Source organism: Oncorhynchus keta, unplaced genomic scaffold, assembly GCF_023373465.1.
Source record: "Oncorhynchus keta strain PuntledgeMale-10-30-2019 unplaced genomic scaffold, Oket_V2 Un_contig_1734_pilon_pilon, whole genome shotgun sequence".
Classification (NCBI taxonomy): Eukaryota; Metazoa; Chordata; class Actinopteri; order Salmoniformes; family Salmonidae; genus Oncorhynchus; species Oncorhynchus keta.
Genome location: NW_026280402.1, coordinates 1 through 15,382, shown reverse-complemented (window position 1 = coordinate 15,382; position 15,382 = coordinate 1). Strand labels below are relative to the sequence as shown.

At 39.7% G+C, this 15,382-nt stretch overlaps 2 protein-coding genes across 8 annotated transcripts in view; both read left to right on the top strand.

Annotated features, from left to right (window-relative positions):
* Positions 1 to 6,490, top strand: part of LOC118380816 (putative thiamine transporter SLC35F3) — a 34,011-nt gene extending 27,521 nt beyond the window's left edge. Inside the window, 5 exon segments of the mRNA XM_052503412.1 lie at positions 1,363 to 1,399; positions 1,402 to 1,503; positions 1,506 to 1,553; positions 5,481 to 5,570; positions 6,109 to 6,490. Of these exon segments, the coding sequence (XP_052359372.1) occupies positions 1,363 to 1,399; positions 1,402 to 1,503; positions 1,506 to 1,553; positions 5,481 to 5,570; positions 6,109 to 6,347 (516 nt within the window). The 3' untranslated portion in view covers positions 6,348 to 6,490.
* A 445-nt stretch (positions 6,491 to 6,935) lies between these two features.
* Positions 6,936 to 14,904, top strand: LOC127919663 (uncharacterized). Of its 7 annotated transcripts, none has more exons than XR_008103723.1 (6): positions 8,489 to 8,622; positions 9,037 to 9,082; positions 11,704 to 11,795; positions 12,667 to 13,310; positions 14,256 to 14,485; positions 14,842 to 14,904. XR_008103723.1 is itself a non-coding variant. In XM_052503410.1 (3 exons), the coding sequence occupies exons 1-3, from the start codon at positions 6,936 to 6,938 to the stop codon at positions 8,104 to 8,106; spliced, it is 885 nt and encodes a 294-aa protein (XP_052359370.1). The 7 variants fall into 7 exon arrangements, 1 of the variants encoding a protein (XP_052359370.1); XR_008103722.1 differs by lacking the exon at positions 9,037 to 9,082 and adding an exon at positions 8,761 to 8,852 and having other exon boundaries at positions 8,503 to 8,622; positions 11,244 to 11,795; XR_008103721.1 differs by lacking the exon at positions 9,037 to 9,082 and adding an exon at positions 8,761 to 8,852 and having other exon boundaries at positions 8,503 to 8,622; positions 11,106 to 11,795.
* The last annotated feature ends 478 nt before the right edge of the window (positions 14,905 to 15,382 follow it).

Below are 15,382 nucleotides of genomic sequence, written 5' to 3'. Positions count from 1 at the left end.
TTCTATAATATAGCTGTTCTGTGGTGTCTCCTGTTCTATAATATAGCTGTTCTGTGGTATCTCCTGTTCTATAATATAGCTGTTCTGTGGTGTCTCCTGTTCTATAATATGGCTGTTCTGTGGTGTCTCCTGTTCTATAATATAGCTGTTCTGTGGTGTCTCCTGTTCTATATTATAGCTGTTCTGTGGTGTCTCCTGTTCTATAATATGGCTGTTCTGCTGTTCTGTGTCTCCTGTTCTATAATATGGCTGTTCTGTGGTGTCTCCTGTTCTATAATATGGCTGTTCTGTGGTGTCTCCTGTTCTATAATATGGCTGTTCTGTGGTGTCTCCTATTCTATAATATAGCTGTTCTGTGGTGTCTCCTGTTCTATAATATGGCTGTTCTGTGGTGTCTCCTGTTCTATAATATAGCTGTTCTGTGGTGTCTCCTGTTCTATAATATAGCTGTTCTGTGGTGTCTCCTGTTCTATAATATAGCTGTTCTGTGGTGTCTCCTGTTCTATAATATAGCTGTTCTGTGGTGTCTCCTGTTCTATAATATGGCTGTTCTGTGGTGTCTCCTGTTCTATAATATAGCTGTTCTGTGGTGTCTCCTGTTCTATATTATAGCTGTTCTGTGGTGTCTCCTGTTCTATAATATGGCTGTTCTGTGGTGTCTCCTGTTCTATAATATGGCTGTTCTGTGGTGTCTCCTGTTCTATAATATGGCTGTTCTGTGGTGTCTCCTGTTCTATAATATGGCTGTTCTGTGGTGTCTCCTTCTATAATATAGTGGTGTCTCCTGTTCTATAATATAGCTGCTCTGTGGCATCTCCTGCCCCTCTGTCACAATGGCCTAATGTGGTCAACAGACAGCGGTGGCAGAGGGCCAGGCCAGGGAGACGGTTGGCAGGTACACCCTCTCTCTTGGTCTGCCCGCATGTTCTCGTTAAGGGGGGGAAAAGGGGTGAATGTATGAGGTACCTACAATACCTGATGCATCAACTCCCTCCCTCCTATCACTCTCCTCTATCCCTTTCCCTCTCCCCTGGATCACGGTCCCCTCTTTGTTTTTACTCGCTGTTTATTATCTATGCATAGTCACTTTACAAATGACCTCGACTAACCTGTACCCCTGTATATACCTTCCTTATTGTTATGTCATTTTCTTGTGTTACTTTTTGATTTAATATTTTTTTTTTAAATGTAGTTTATTTAGTAAATGTTTTCTTAACTCTATTTCTCCAACAGCATTGTTGGTTAAGGGCTTGTAAGTAAGCATTTAACGGTAAGTTCTACACCTGTTGTAATTGGCGCATGTGACAAATACAATTTGATTTGATCCTATTTGTCTCTCTCTTTCTCTCTCTCTCTCCACAGGTGCTCTTTAAAATGGTCCTGGGCAGTGCCAAGTTTGGGAGGCAGCGCTCTTTCTGACGATCGTCGGCGGGGCTAATTTTGTGTTCATCAGCTTTGTGCCAGTCATCCTGTACTTCACCCATGTGGAATACTTTGGTTCTCTTGAGGACATCCCTGGTTATACCTCTGTGGGGTAGCAGGCCTGCTCTTTGGTAAGCACTGCCTTCTGGAGATTACTTCCAGTGTGGAGACTGATGCAAACCTCAACCAGTGTAGAGACTGATGCAAACCTCAACCAGTGTAGAGACTGATGCAAACCTCAACCAGTGTAGAGACTGATGCAAACCTCAACCAGTGTAGAGACTGATGCAAACCTCAACCAGTGTAGAGACTGATGCAAACCTCAACCAGTGTAGAGACTGATGCAAACCTCAACCAGTGTAGAGACTGATACAAACCTCAACCAGTGTAGAGACTGATGCAACCCTCTACCAGTGTAGAGACTGATGCAAACCTCAACCAGTGTAGAGACTGATGCAAACCTCAACCAGTGTAGAGACTGATGCAAACCTCTACCAGTGTAGAGACTGATGCAAACCTCAACCAGTGTAGAGACTGATGCAAACCTCTACCAGTGTAGAGACTGATGCAAACCTCAACCAGTGTAGAGACTGATGCAAACCTCAACCAGTGTAGAGACTGATGCAAACCTCAACCAGTGTAGAGACTGATGCAAACCTCAACCAGTGTAGAGACTGATGCAAACCTCAACCAGTGTAGAGACTGATGCAAACCTCAACCAGTGTAGAGACTGATGCAACCCTCTACCAGTGTAGAGACTGATGCAAACCTCAACCAGTGTGGAGACTGATGCAAACCTCAACCAGTGTAGAGACTGATGCAAACCTCTACCAGTGTGGAGACTGATGCAAACCTCAACCAGTGTAGAGACTGATGCAAACCTCAACCAGTGTAGAGACCGATGCAAACCTCAACCAGTGTGGAGACTGATGCAAACCTCAACCAGTGTAGAGACTGATGCAAACCTCAACCAGTGTAGAGACTGATACAAACCTCAACCAGTGTGGAGACTGATGCAAACCTCAACCAGTGTAGAGACTGATGCAAACCTCAACCAGTGTAGAGACTGATGCAAACCTCAACCAGTGTAGAGACTGATGCAAACCTCAACCAGTGTAGAGACTGATGCAAACCTCAACCAGTGTAGAGACTGATGCAAACCTCAACCAGTGTAGAGACCGATGCAAACCTCAACCAGTGTAGAGACTGATGCAAACCTCAACCAGTGTAGAGACCGATGCAAACCTCAACCAGTGTAGAGACTGATGCAAACCTCAACCAGTGTAGAGACTGATGCAAACCTCAACCAGTGTAGAGACTGATGCAAACCTCAACCAGTGTAGAGACCGATGCAAACCTCAACCAGTGTGGAGACTGATGCAAACCTCAACCAGTGTGGAGACTGATGCAAACATCAACCAGTGTAGAGACTGATGCAAACCTCAACCAGTGTGGAGACTGATGCAAACCTCAACCAGTGTGGAGACTGATGCAAACCTCAACCAGTGTAGAGACTGATGCAAACCTCAACCAGTGTAGAGACTGATGCAAACCTCAACCAGTGTAGAGACTGATGCAAACCTCAACCAGTGTAGAGACTGATGCAAACCTCAACCAGTGTGGAGACTGATGCAAACCTCAACCAGTGTGGAGACTGATGCAAACATCAACCAGTGTAGAGACTGATGCAAACCTCAACCAGTGTGGAGACTGATGCAAACCTCAACCAGTGTAGAGACTGATACAACCCTCTATCCATCAATCAATCAAAGTTGATTTATATAGCCCTTCGTACATCAGCTTATATCTCAAAGTGCTGTACAGAAACCCAGCCTAAAACCCCAAACAGCAAGCAATGCAGGTGTAGAAGCAACCAGTGGCTAGGAAAAACTCCCTAGAAAGGCCAAAACCAAGGAAGAAACCTAGAGAGGAACCAGGCTATGTGGGGACTGGCCAGTCCTCTTCTGGGTGTGCCGGGTGGAGATTATAACAGAACATGGCCAAGATGTTCAAATGTTCATAAATGACCAGCATGGTCGAATAATAACAAGGCAGAACAGTTGAAACTGGAGCAGCAGCACAGTCAGGTGGACTGGGGACAGCAAGGAGTCATCATGTCAGGTCGTCCTGGGGCACGGTCCTTGGGCTCAGGTCCTCCCAGAGAGAGAGAGAAAGAAAGAGAGAATTAGAGAGAGCATATGTGGGGTGGCCAGTCCTCTTCTGGCTGTGCCGGGTGGAGATTATAACAGAACATGGCCAAGATGTTCAAATGTTCATAAATTACCAGCATGGTCAAATAATAGTAAGGCAGAACAGTTGAAACTGGAGCAGCAGCAAACCTCCCAGGTGGACTGGGGACAGCGAGTGTAGCCATCATGTCAGGTAGTCCTGGGGACAAACTCAACCAGATGGTCCTAGGGCTCAGGTCCTCCGAGAGACTGATGAAAGAAAGAGTGTAGGAGAGAATTAGAGAGACGCACAAACTTAGATTCACACAGGACACCAAATAGGACCAGGAGAAGTACTCCAGATATAACAAACTGACCCTAGCCCCCCAGACACAAACTCAACTGCAGAGACATAAAAACCTCACTGGCTGAGACTGAGACTGATCAACCAGTGTAGGACTGATACAAACCTCAACCAGTGTAGAGACTGATACAAACCTACCAGTGTAGAGACTGATACAACCCTCTACCAGTGTAGAGACTGATACAAACCTCTACCAGTGTAGAGACTGATACAACCCTCAACCAGTGTAGAGACTGATACAAACCTCTACCAGTGTAGAGACTGATACAAACCTCAACCAGTGTAGAGACTGATGATACAACCCTCAACCAGTGTGGAGACTGATGCAAACCACAAACAGTGTATAGACTGATACAAACCTCAACCAGTGTGGAGACTGATGCAAACCTCAACCAGTGTAGAGACTGATACAACCCTCAACCAGTGTAGAGACTGATACAAACCTCTACCAGTGTAGAGACTGATACAACCCTCACCAGTGTAGAGAGACTCAACCAGTGTGGATGATACAACCCTCAACCAGTGTAGAGACTGATACAACCCTCAACCAGTGTGGAGACTGATGCAAACAAACAGTGTATAGACTGATACAAACCTCAACCAGTGTAGAGACTGATACAAACCTCAACCAGTGTAGAGACTGATGCAAACCTCAACCAGTGTAGAGACTGATACAACCTCAACCAGTGTAGAGACTGATGCAAACCTCAACCAGTGTAGAGACTGATACAAACCTCAACCAGTGTGGAGACTGATACAAACCTCAACCAGTGTAGAGACTGATGCAAACATGCAACCAGTGTAGAGACTGATGCACACCTGCAACCAGTGTAGAGACTGATACAAACCTCTACCAGTGTAGAGACTGATACAAACCTCAACCAGTGTAGAGACTGATACAACCCTCAACCAGTGTAGAGACTGATACAACCTCAACCAGTGTAGAGACTGATACAAACCTCAACCAGTGTAGAGACTGATGCAAACCTCAACCAGTGTGGAGACTGATGCAAACCTCAACCAGTGTGAGAGACAAACCCTCAACCAGTGTGGAGTGATGCACAAACCTCAACCAGTGTAGAGACTGATACAAACCTCAACCAGTGTAGAGACTGATACAAAACCTCAACCAGTGTAGAGACTGATACAACCCTCAACCAGTGTAGAGACTGATACAAACCTCTACCAGTGTAGAGACTGATACAACCCTCAACCAGTGTAGAGACTGATACAACCCTCTACCAGTGTAGAGACTGATACAACCCTCTACCAGTGTAGAGACTGATACAAACCTGCAACCAGTGTGAGACTGATGCAAACCTCAACCAGTGTGGAGACTGATACAAACCTCAACCAGTGTGGAGACTGATACAACCCTCTACCACTGTGGAGACTGATACAAACCCCCAGTCCCGCCCACCCAATGAATTGAGCTCTATTGAAAAGTTGCTGACTAGTTTCTCTTTTTGACTGTGAGTGAAATAGTTGTAGTAAATAAGTAAAGTTTAACTTTTTCTCCTCCACAGCTTTCAATATCCTGGTGAACTTTGGCATTGCCATCACGTACCCCACATTAATCTCTCTGGGCATCGTCCTGAGTGTCCCTGTCAATGCCAGTAAGTCTCTGCTCCTTCTCCTCCACTCTACTGTGTCCTTGTCCTTTTCTCCAGATATTTATCCCATCCAATGGAACAACCTTAACTCAGGCCGGGATTCAATTCTAGGAGTTGTGGTTTTTAAAGGTAATGTTACCGCATTCACAGAGATCCCATTCACGGTAAACGCTGCATCTGCCAGTTCAATCGGAAATTGCTTTTAAAAGCCGCAATGCCTATAATCCGCGATGAAATTGAATGCCGGCCTCCTGGTTAACTTTCCTATTTCCCTGGAAATAATCAGAATTCATGAAAACATTACAGTTTTGAAAACATAGCTTGTCCATCTCTTGGCACAACTTACCCCAAGTGAAACAAGGGTGTCTCAACTTCCCCCTTTGACTCAACTTCCCCCAACTCCCCTAGTGTTGATTCAGATTGATGTGTTGTGTTGGGGACCTGTTTGTGTTAATGTTATGTCACTTCTGTCAGCGTTACGTTATGAAGGCCTGATCATTAAGTTTGAGGTAATATAAACCCTTGTTATGTTGTGTTCCAGTGGTTGACCTGTACACATGTGAGATCCACTTCAACGCAGTGCGTCTGATCGCCGTGTTGATCATCTGCCTGGGCTTCCTGATGTTACTGCTTCCAGAGGACTGGGACCAGTGCTTCATCCAGCTCCATGCTAAGCTGCAGAGTAAACGGGAGGAACCAGCCGAGGAGGAGGCAGGGCCCGGCTCCAGCCTCAACTGGAGCAGGAGAGCAAGGCCCTCCATGTCTACCTTTACACACTGACCACTGTTTAATGTGGAGGGATGGACGGACACACTGAAACAGACAGGCAGAGGCAAACACGCACACGAATGGATGAATGGACAGATGGACAGATACAGACACACATACAGTGTACAGACACACACACACACCTTGGACACTTGATTGCCATGATGACCTGCATGGTCGACCTCTTTTTGACTGTGAGTGCCCTCCGCCCCTCTCTCTTTCCCCTTCCCTCTCACGAGTTTCTGCCTGGAAACCTTTCTGTTGGTCTGTCAGTCCGTCTGGGTCTGTTCAATACCTTTTCATTTCACTGCAAAAAGCACTGATATCAATGTTTGTTCATTTCACAATCAACAAACAATTATTTCCTACTTGACCTCCACCATTTTAGAAGTCATCAGAGTTGGTGCATGGGCTCACGTCATTTAGCAATACCTCAAGGTCATTCCATTGGACTGATACAGGTATTTACATCATGCCTGGGAAGACTTGCGAAGTTGCCTTTGCTTTTCAAAAGACAAGGATAGATTGACAGACTAATAATAGTTACATGTTTTTGTCAGTTTTTGTCAGACTGATGATGGGCTTTCTGGCTTTAACATCATGATCCCATCAACCTTCAAGGTCCAGAGAAGAAGAGAACCAGGAGAGACGGAGTTCTGGTGGGCATGTCCCTGTTGTCCCTCAGGTGTCAACATCATGTTCCTATCAACCTTCAAGGTCCAGAGAAGAAGAGAACCAGGAGAGACGGAGTTCTGGTGGGCATGTCCCTGTTGTCCCTCAGGTGTCAACCTCATGTTCCTATCAACCTTCAAGGTCCAGAGAAGAAGAGAACCAGGAGAGACGGAGTTCTGGTGGGCATGTCCCTGTTGTCCCTCAGGTGTCAACATCATGTTCCTATCAACCTTCAAGGTCCAGAGAAGAAGAGAACCAGGAGAGACGGAGTTCTGGTGGGCATGTCCCTGTTGTCCCTCAGGTGTCAACATCATGTTCCTATCAACCTTCAAGGTCCAGAGAAGAAGAGAACCAGGAGAGACGGAGTTCTGGTGGGCATGTCCCTGTTGTCCCTCAGGTGTCAACATCATGTTCCTATCAACCTTCAAGGTCCAGAGAAGAAGAGAACCAGGAGAGACGGAGTACTGGTGGGCATGTCCCTGTTGTCCCTCAGATGTCAACATCATGTTCCTATCAACCTTCAAGGTCCAGAGAAGAAGAGAACCAGGAGAGACGGAGTTCTGGTGGGCATGTCCCTGTTGTCCCTCAGGTGTCAACCTCATGTTCCTATCAACCTTCAAGGTCCAGAGAAGAAGAGAACCAGGAGAGACGGAGTTCTGGTGGGCATGTCCCTGTTGTCCCTCAGATGTCAACATCATGTTCCTATCAACCTTCAAGGTCCAGAGAAGAAGAAACCAGGAGAGACGGAGTTCTGGTGGGCATGTCCCTGTTGTCCCTCAGGTGTCAACCTCATGTTCCTATCAACCTTCAAGGTCCAGAAAGAAGAGAACCAGGAGAGACGGAGTTCTGGTGGGCATGTCCCTGTTGTCCCTCAGGTGTCAACATCATGTTCCTATCAACCTTCAAGGTCCAGAGAAGAAGAGAACCAGGAGAGACGGAGTTCTGGTGGGCATGTCCCTGTTGTCCCTCAGGTGTCAACATCATGTTCCTATCAACCTTCAAGGTCCAGAGAAGAAGAGAACCAGGAGAGACGGAGTTCTGGTGGGCATGTCCCTGTTGTCCCTCAGGTGTCAACATCATGGCAAAGACCTACCTTTAGTGCACTGTAGATCTCCACAGCCCAATTCCAAACAGACGCTAGCCCCTAAACCCTAGCCCCTACTACTTTGGCAGTTCATGTAGATCTGAAAAGATTAGATAGGTGTAATCAGTATGGTAATGGGTCCATATTGTCCTATATTAGATAGGTATAATCAGTATGGTAATGGGTCCATATTGTCCTATATTAGATAGGTATAATCAGTATGGTAATGAGTCCATATTGTCCTCTATTAGATAGGTATAATCAGTAAGATAATGAGTCCATATTGTCCTCTATTAGATAGGTATAATCAGTAAGATAATGGGTCCATATTGTCCTCTATTAGATAGGTATAATCAGTAAGATAATGGGTCCATATTGTCCTATATTAGATAGGTATAATCAGTAAGATAATGGGTCCATGTTGTCCCCTATTAGATAGGTATAATCAGTAGGATAATGGGTCCATATTGTCCTCTATTAGATAGGTATAATCAGTAAGATAACGGGTCCATATTGTCCTCTATTAGATAGGTATAATCAGTAAGATAATGGGTCCATATTGTCCTCTATTAGATAGGTATAGTCAGTAGGATAATGGGTCCATATTGTCCTCTATTAGATAGGTATAATCAGTAAGATAATGAGTCCATATTGTCCTCTATTAGATAGGTATAATCAGTAAGGTAATGAGTCCATATTGTCCTCTATTAGATAGGTATAATCAGTAAGATAATGGGTCCATGTTGTCCTCTATTAGATAGGTATAATCAGTAAGATAATGGGTCCATATTGTCCTCTATTAGATAGGTATAATCAGTAAGATAATGAGTCCATATTGTCCTCTATTAGATAGGTATAATCAGTAAGATAATGAGTCCATATTGTCCTCTATTAGATAGGTATAATCAGTAAGATAATGAGTCCATATTGTCCTCTATTAGATAGGTATAATCAGTAAGATAACGGGTCCATATTGTCCTCTATTAGATAGGTATAATCAGTAAGATAATGGGTCCATATTGTCCTCTATTAGATAGGTATAATCAGTAAGATAATGGGTCCATATTGTCCTCTATTGATAGGTATAATCATTAAGATAATGGGTCCATATTGTCCTCTATTAGATAGGTATAATCAGTAAGATAATGGGTCCATGTTGTCCTCTATTAGATAGGTATAATCAGTAAGATAATGGGTCCATATTGTCCTCTATTAGATAGGTATAATCAGTAAGATAATGGGTCCATATTGTCCTCTATTAGATAGGTATAGTCAGTAGGATAATGGGTCCATATTGTCCTCTATTAGATAGGTATAATCAGTAAGATAATGGGTCCATATTGTCCTCTATTAGATAGGTATAATCAGTAAGATAATGGGTCCATATTGTCCTCTATTAGATAGGTATAATCAGTAAGATAATGGGTCCATATTGTCCTCTATTAGATAGGTATAATCAGTAAGATAATGAGTCCATATTGTCCTCTATTAGATAGGTATAATCAGTAAGATAATGGGTCCATATTGTCCTCTATTAGATAGGTATAATCAGTAAGATAATGGGTCCATATTGTCCTCTATTGGATAGGTATAATCATTAAGATAATGGGTCCATATTGTCCTCTATTAGATAGGTATAATCAGTAACATAATGGGTCCATATTGTCCTCTATTAGATAGGTATAATCAGTAAGATAATGGGTCCATATTGTCCTCTATTAGATAGGTATAATCAGTAAGATAATGGGTCCATATTGTCCTCTATTAGATAGGTATAATCAGTAAGATAATGGGTCCATATTGTCCTCTATTAGATAGGTATAATCAGTAAGATAATGGGTCCATATTGTCCTCTATTAGATAGGTATAATCAGTAAGATAATGGGTCCATATTGTCCTCTATTAGATAGGTATAATCAGTAAGATAATGGGTCCATATTGTCCTCTATTAGATAGGTATAATCAGTAAGATAATGAGTCCATATTGTCCTCTATTAGATAGGTATAATCAGTAAGATAATGGGTCCATATTGTCCTCTATTAGATAGGTATAATCAGTAAGATAATGGGTCCATATTGTCCTATATTAGATAGGTATAATCAGTAAGATAATGGGTCCATATTGTCCTCTATTAGATAGGTATAATCAGTAAGATAATGGGTCCATATTGTCCTCTATTAGATAGGTATAATCAGTAAGATAATGGGTCCATATTGTCCTATATTAGATAGGTATAATCAGTAAGATAATGGGTCCATATTGTCCTCTATTAGATAGGTATAGTCAGTAGGATAATGGGTCCATATTGTCCTCTATTAGATAGGTATAATCAGTAAGATAATGAGTCCATATTGTCCTCTATTAGATAGGTATAATCAGTAAGATAATGAGTCCATATTGTCCTCTATTAGATAGGTATAATCAGTAAGATAATGGGTCCATATTGTCCTCTATTAGATAGGTATAATCAGTAAGATAATGGGTCCATATTGTCCTATATTAGATAGGTATAATCAGTAAGATAATGAGTCCATATTGTCCTCTATTAGATAGGTATAATCAGTAAGATAATGAGTCCATATTGTCCTCTATTAGATAGGTATAATCAGTAAGATAATGGGTCCATATTGTCCTCTATTAGATAGGTATAATCAGTAAGATAATGGGTCCATATTGTCCTCTATTAGATAGGTATAATCAGTAAGATAATGGGTCCATATTGTCCTCTATTAGATAGGTATAATCAGTAAGATAATGGGTCCATATTGTCCTCTATTAGATAGGTATAATCAGTAAGATAATGGGTCCATATTGTCCTCTATTAGATAGGTATAATCAGTAAGATAATGGGTCCATATTGTCCTCTATTAGATAGGTATAATCAGTAAGATAATGGGTCCATATTGTCCTCTATTAGATAGGTATAATCAGTAAGATAATGGGTCCATATTGTCCTCTATTAGATAGGTATAGTCAGTAGGATAATGGGTCCATATTGTCCTCTATTAGATAGGTATAATCAGTAAGATAATGAGTCCATATTGTCCTCTATTAGATAGGTATAATCAGTAAGATAATGAGTCCATATTGTCCTCTATTAGATAGGTATAATCAGTAAGATAATGGGTCCATATTGTCCTATATTAGATAGGTATAATCAGTAAGATAATGAGTCCATATTGTCCTCTATTAGATAGGTATAATCAGTAAGATAATGAGTCCATATTGTCCTCTATTAGATAGGTATAATCAGTAAGATAATGGGTCCATATTGTCCTCTATTAGATAGGTATAATCAGTAAGATAATGGGTCCATATTGTCCTATATTAGATAGGTATAATCAGTAAGATAATGGGTCCATATTGTCCTCTATTAGATAGGTATAATCAGTAAGATAATGGGTCCATATTGTCCTCTATTAGATAGGTATAATCAGTAAGATAATGGGTCCATATTGTCCTCTATTAGATAGGTATAATCAGTAAGATAATGGGTCCATATTGTCCTCTATTAGATAGGTATAATCAGTAAGATAATGGGTCCATATTGTCCTCTATTAGATAGGTATAATCAGTAAGATAATGGGTCCATATTGTCCTCTATTAGATAGGTATAATCAGTAGGATAATGGGTCCATATTGTCCTCTATTAGATAGGTATAATCAGTAAGATAATGAGTCCATATTGTCCTCTATTAGATAGGTATAATCAGTAAGATAATGAGTCCATATTGTCCTCTATTAGATAGGTATAATCAGTAAGATAATGGGTCCATATTGTCCTCTATTAGATAGGTATAATCAGTAAGATAATGGGTCCATATTGTCCTCTATTAGATAGGTATAATCAGTAAGGTAATGAGTCCATATTGTCCTCTATTAGATAGGTATAATCATTAAGGTAATGAGTCCATATTGTCCTCTATTAGATAGGTATAATCAGTAAGGTAATGAGTCCATATTGTCCTCTATTAGATAGGTATAATCAGTAAGATAACGGGTCCATATTGTCCTCTATTAGATAGGTATAATCAGTAAGATAACGGGTCCATATTGTCCTCTATTAGATAGGTATAATCAGTAAGATAACGGGTCCATATTGTCCTCTATTGGATAGGTATAATCATTAAGATAATGGGTCCATATTGTCCTCTATTAGATAGGTATAATCAGTAAGATAATGGGTCCATGTTGTCCTCTATTAGATAGGTATAATCAGTAAGATAATGGGTCCATATTGTCCTCTATTAGATAGGTATAATCAGTAAGATAATGGGTCCATATTGTCCTCTATTAGATAGGTATAGTCAGTAGGATAATGGGTCCATATTGTCCTCTATTAGATAGGTATAATCAGTAAGATAATGGGTCCATATTGTCCTCTATTAGATAGGTATAATCAGTAAGATAATGGGTCCATATTGTCCTCTATTAGATAGGTATAATCAGTAAGATAATGGGTCCTCTATTAGATAGGTATAATCAGTAAGATAATGAGTCCATTTGTCTATTAGATAGGTATAATCAGTAAGATAATGTCCTCCTATTAGTCCATATTGTCCTCTATTAGATAGGTATAATCAGTAAGATAATGGGTCCATATTGTCCTCTATTAGATAGGTATAATCAGTAAGATAATGGGTCCATATTGTCCTATATTAGATAGGTATAATCAGTAAGATAATGGGTCCATATTGTCCTCTATTAGATAGGTATAATCAGTAAGATAATGGGTCCATATTGTCCTCTATTAGATAGGTATAATCAGTAAGATAATGGGTCCATATTGTCCTCTATTAGATAGGTATAATCAGTAAGATAATGGGTCCATATTGTCCTCTATTAGATAGGTATAGTCAGTAGGATAATGGGTCCATATTGTCCTCTATTAGATAGGTATAATCAGTAAGATAATGAGTCCATATTGTCCTCTATTAGATAGGTATAATCAGTAAGATAATGAGTCCATATTGTCCTCTATTAGATAGGTATAATCAGTAAGATAATGGGTCCATATTGTCCTCTATTAGATAGGTATAATCAGTAAGATAATGGGTCCATATTGTCCTATATTAGATAGGTATAATCAGTAAGATAATGAGTCCATATTGTCCTCTATTAGATAGGTATAATCAGTAAGATAATGAGTCCATATTGTCCTCTATTAGATAGGTATAATCAGTAAGATAATGGGTCCATATTGTCCTCTATTAGATAGGTATAATCAGTAAGATAATGGGTCCATATTGTCCTCTATTAGATAGGTATAATCAGTAAGATAATGGGTCCATATTGTCCCTCTATTAGATAGGTATAATCAGTAAGATAATGGGTCCATATTGTCCTCTATAGATTATAATCAGTATAGGTATAATCAGTAAGATAATGGGTCCATATTGTCCTCTATTAGATAGGTATAATCAGTAAGATAATGGGTCCATAAGATTGTCCTCTATTAGATAGGTATAATCAGTAAGATAATGGGTCCATATTGTCCTCTATTAGATAGGTATAATCAGTAAGATAATGGGTCCATATTGTCCTCTATTAGATAGGTATAATCAGTAAGATAATGGGTCCATATTGTCCTCTATTAGATAGGTATAATCAGTAAGATAATGGGTCCATATTGTCCTCCATTAGATAGGTATAATCAGTAAGATAATGAGTCCATATTGTCCTCTATTAGATAGGTATAATCAGTAAGATAATGGGTCCATATTGTCCTCTATTAGATAGGTATAATCAGTAAGATAATGGGTCCATATTGTCCTCTATTAGATAGGTATAATCAGTAAGATAATGGGTCCATATTGTCCTCTATTAGGTATAATCAGTAAGATAATAATTGTCTATATTATAATCAGTAAGATAATGGGTCCATTATAGGTATAATCAGTCTATTGTATATTAGATAGGTATAATCAGTAAGATAATGGTCCATATTGTCCTCTATATTATAATCATATTGTCCATATTGTCTCTATTAGATAGGTATAATCAGTAAGATAATGGGTCCATATTGTCCTATATTAGATAGGTATAATCAGTAAGATAATGAGTCCATATTGTCCTCTATTAGTAAGATAATGGTCCATATTGTCCTCTATTAGATAGGTATAATCAGTAAGATAATGGGTCCATATTGTCCTCTATTAGATAGGTATAATCAGTAAGATAATGGGTCCATATTGTCCTATATTAGATAGGTATAATCAGTAAGATAATGGGTCCATATTGTCCTCTATTAGATAGGTATAATCAGTAAGATAATGGGTCCATATTGTCCTCTATTAGATAGGTATAATCAGTAAGATAATGGGTCCATATTGTCCTCTATTAGATAGGTATAATCAGTAAGATAATGAGTCCATATTGTCCTCTATTAGATAGGTATAATCAGTAAGATAATGGGTAATGGGTCCCATATTGTCCTCTATTAGATAGGTATAGTCAGTAAGATAATGAGTATACTCAGTAAGATAATGTCCATATTGTCTCTATTAGATAGGTATAATCAGTAAGATAATGAGTCCATATTGTCCTCTATTAGATAGGTATAATCAGTAAGATAATGGGTCCATATTGTCCTCTAATGGTCCATATTGTCCTCTATTAGATAGGTATAATCAGTAAGATAATGAGTCCATATTGTCCTCTATTAGATAGGTATAATCAGTAATGAGTCCATATTGTCCTCTATTGGAGTAGGTATAATCAATGAGTCCATATTGTCCTCTATTAGATAGGTATAATCAGTAAGATAACGGGTCCATATTGTCCTCTATTAGATAGGTATAATCAGTAAGATAACGAGTCCATATTGTCCTCTATTAGATAGGTATAATCAGTAAGATAACGGTCCATATTATTACTCTATTGGATAGGTATAATCATTAAGATAATGGGTCCATATTGTCCTCTATTAGATAGGTATAATCAGTAAGATAATGGGTCCATATTATAATCAGTCCATATTGTCCTCTATTAGATAGGTATAATCAGTAAGATAATGGGTCCCATATTGTCCTCTATTAGATAGGTATAGTCAGTAGGATAATGGGTCCATATTGTCCTCTATTAGATAGTATAATCAGTAAAGTAATGGGTCCATATTGTCCTCTAATGAATAGGTATAATCAGTGAAGATAATGGGTCCACATATTGTCCTCCTATTAGATAGGTATAATCAGTAAGATAATGGGTCATATTGTCCTCTATTAGATAGGTATAATCAGTAAGATAATGAGTCCATATTGTCCTCTATTAGATAGGTATAATCGTAGTAAG

What these genes read in the sequence shown, in the direction of transcription:
- LOC127919663 (XM_052503410.1), top strand. Translation starts at nt 6,936, where the DNA reads ATGATCCCATCAACCTTCAAGGTCCAGAGAAGAAGAGAACCAGGAGAG. An exon ending in TGTTCCTATCAACCTTCAAG is followed by an intron (nt 7,437 to 7,532) that starts GTCCAGAGAAGA and finishes TCAACCTTCAAG; the next exon opens with GTCCAGAGAAGAAGAGAACC. An exon ending in TGTTCCTATCAACCTTCAAG is followed by an intron (nt 7,725 to 7,914) that starts GTCCAGAGAAGA and finishes TCAACCTTCAAG; the next exon opens with GTCCAGAGAAGAAGAGAACC.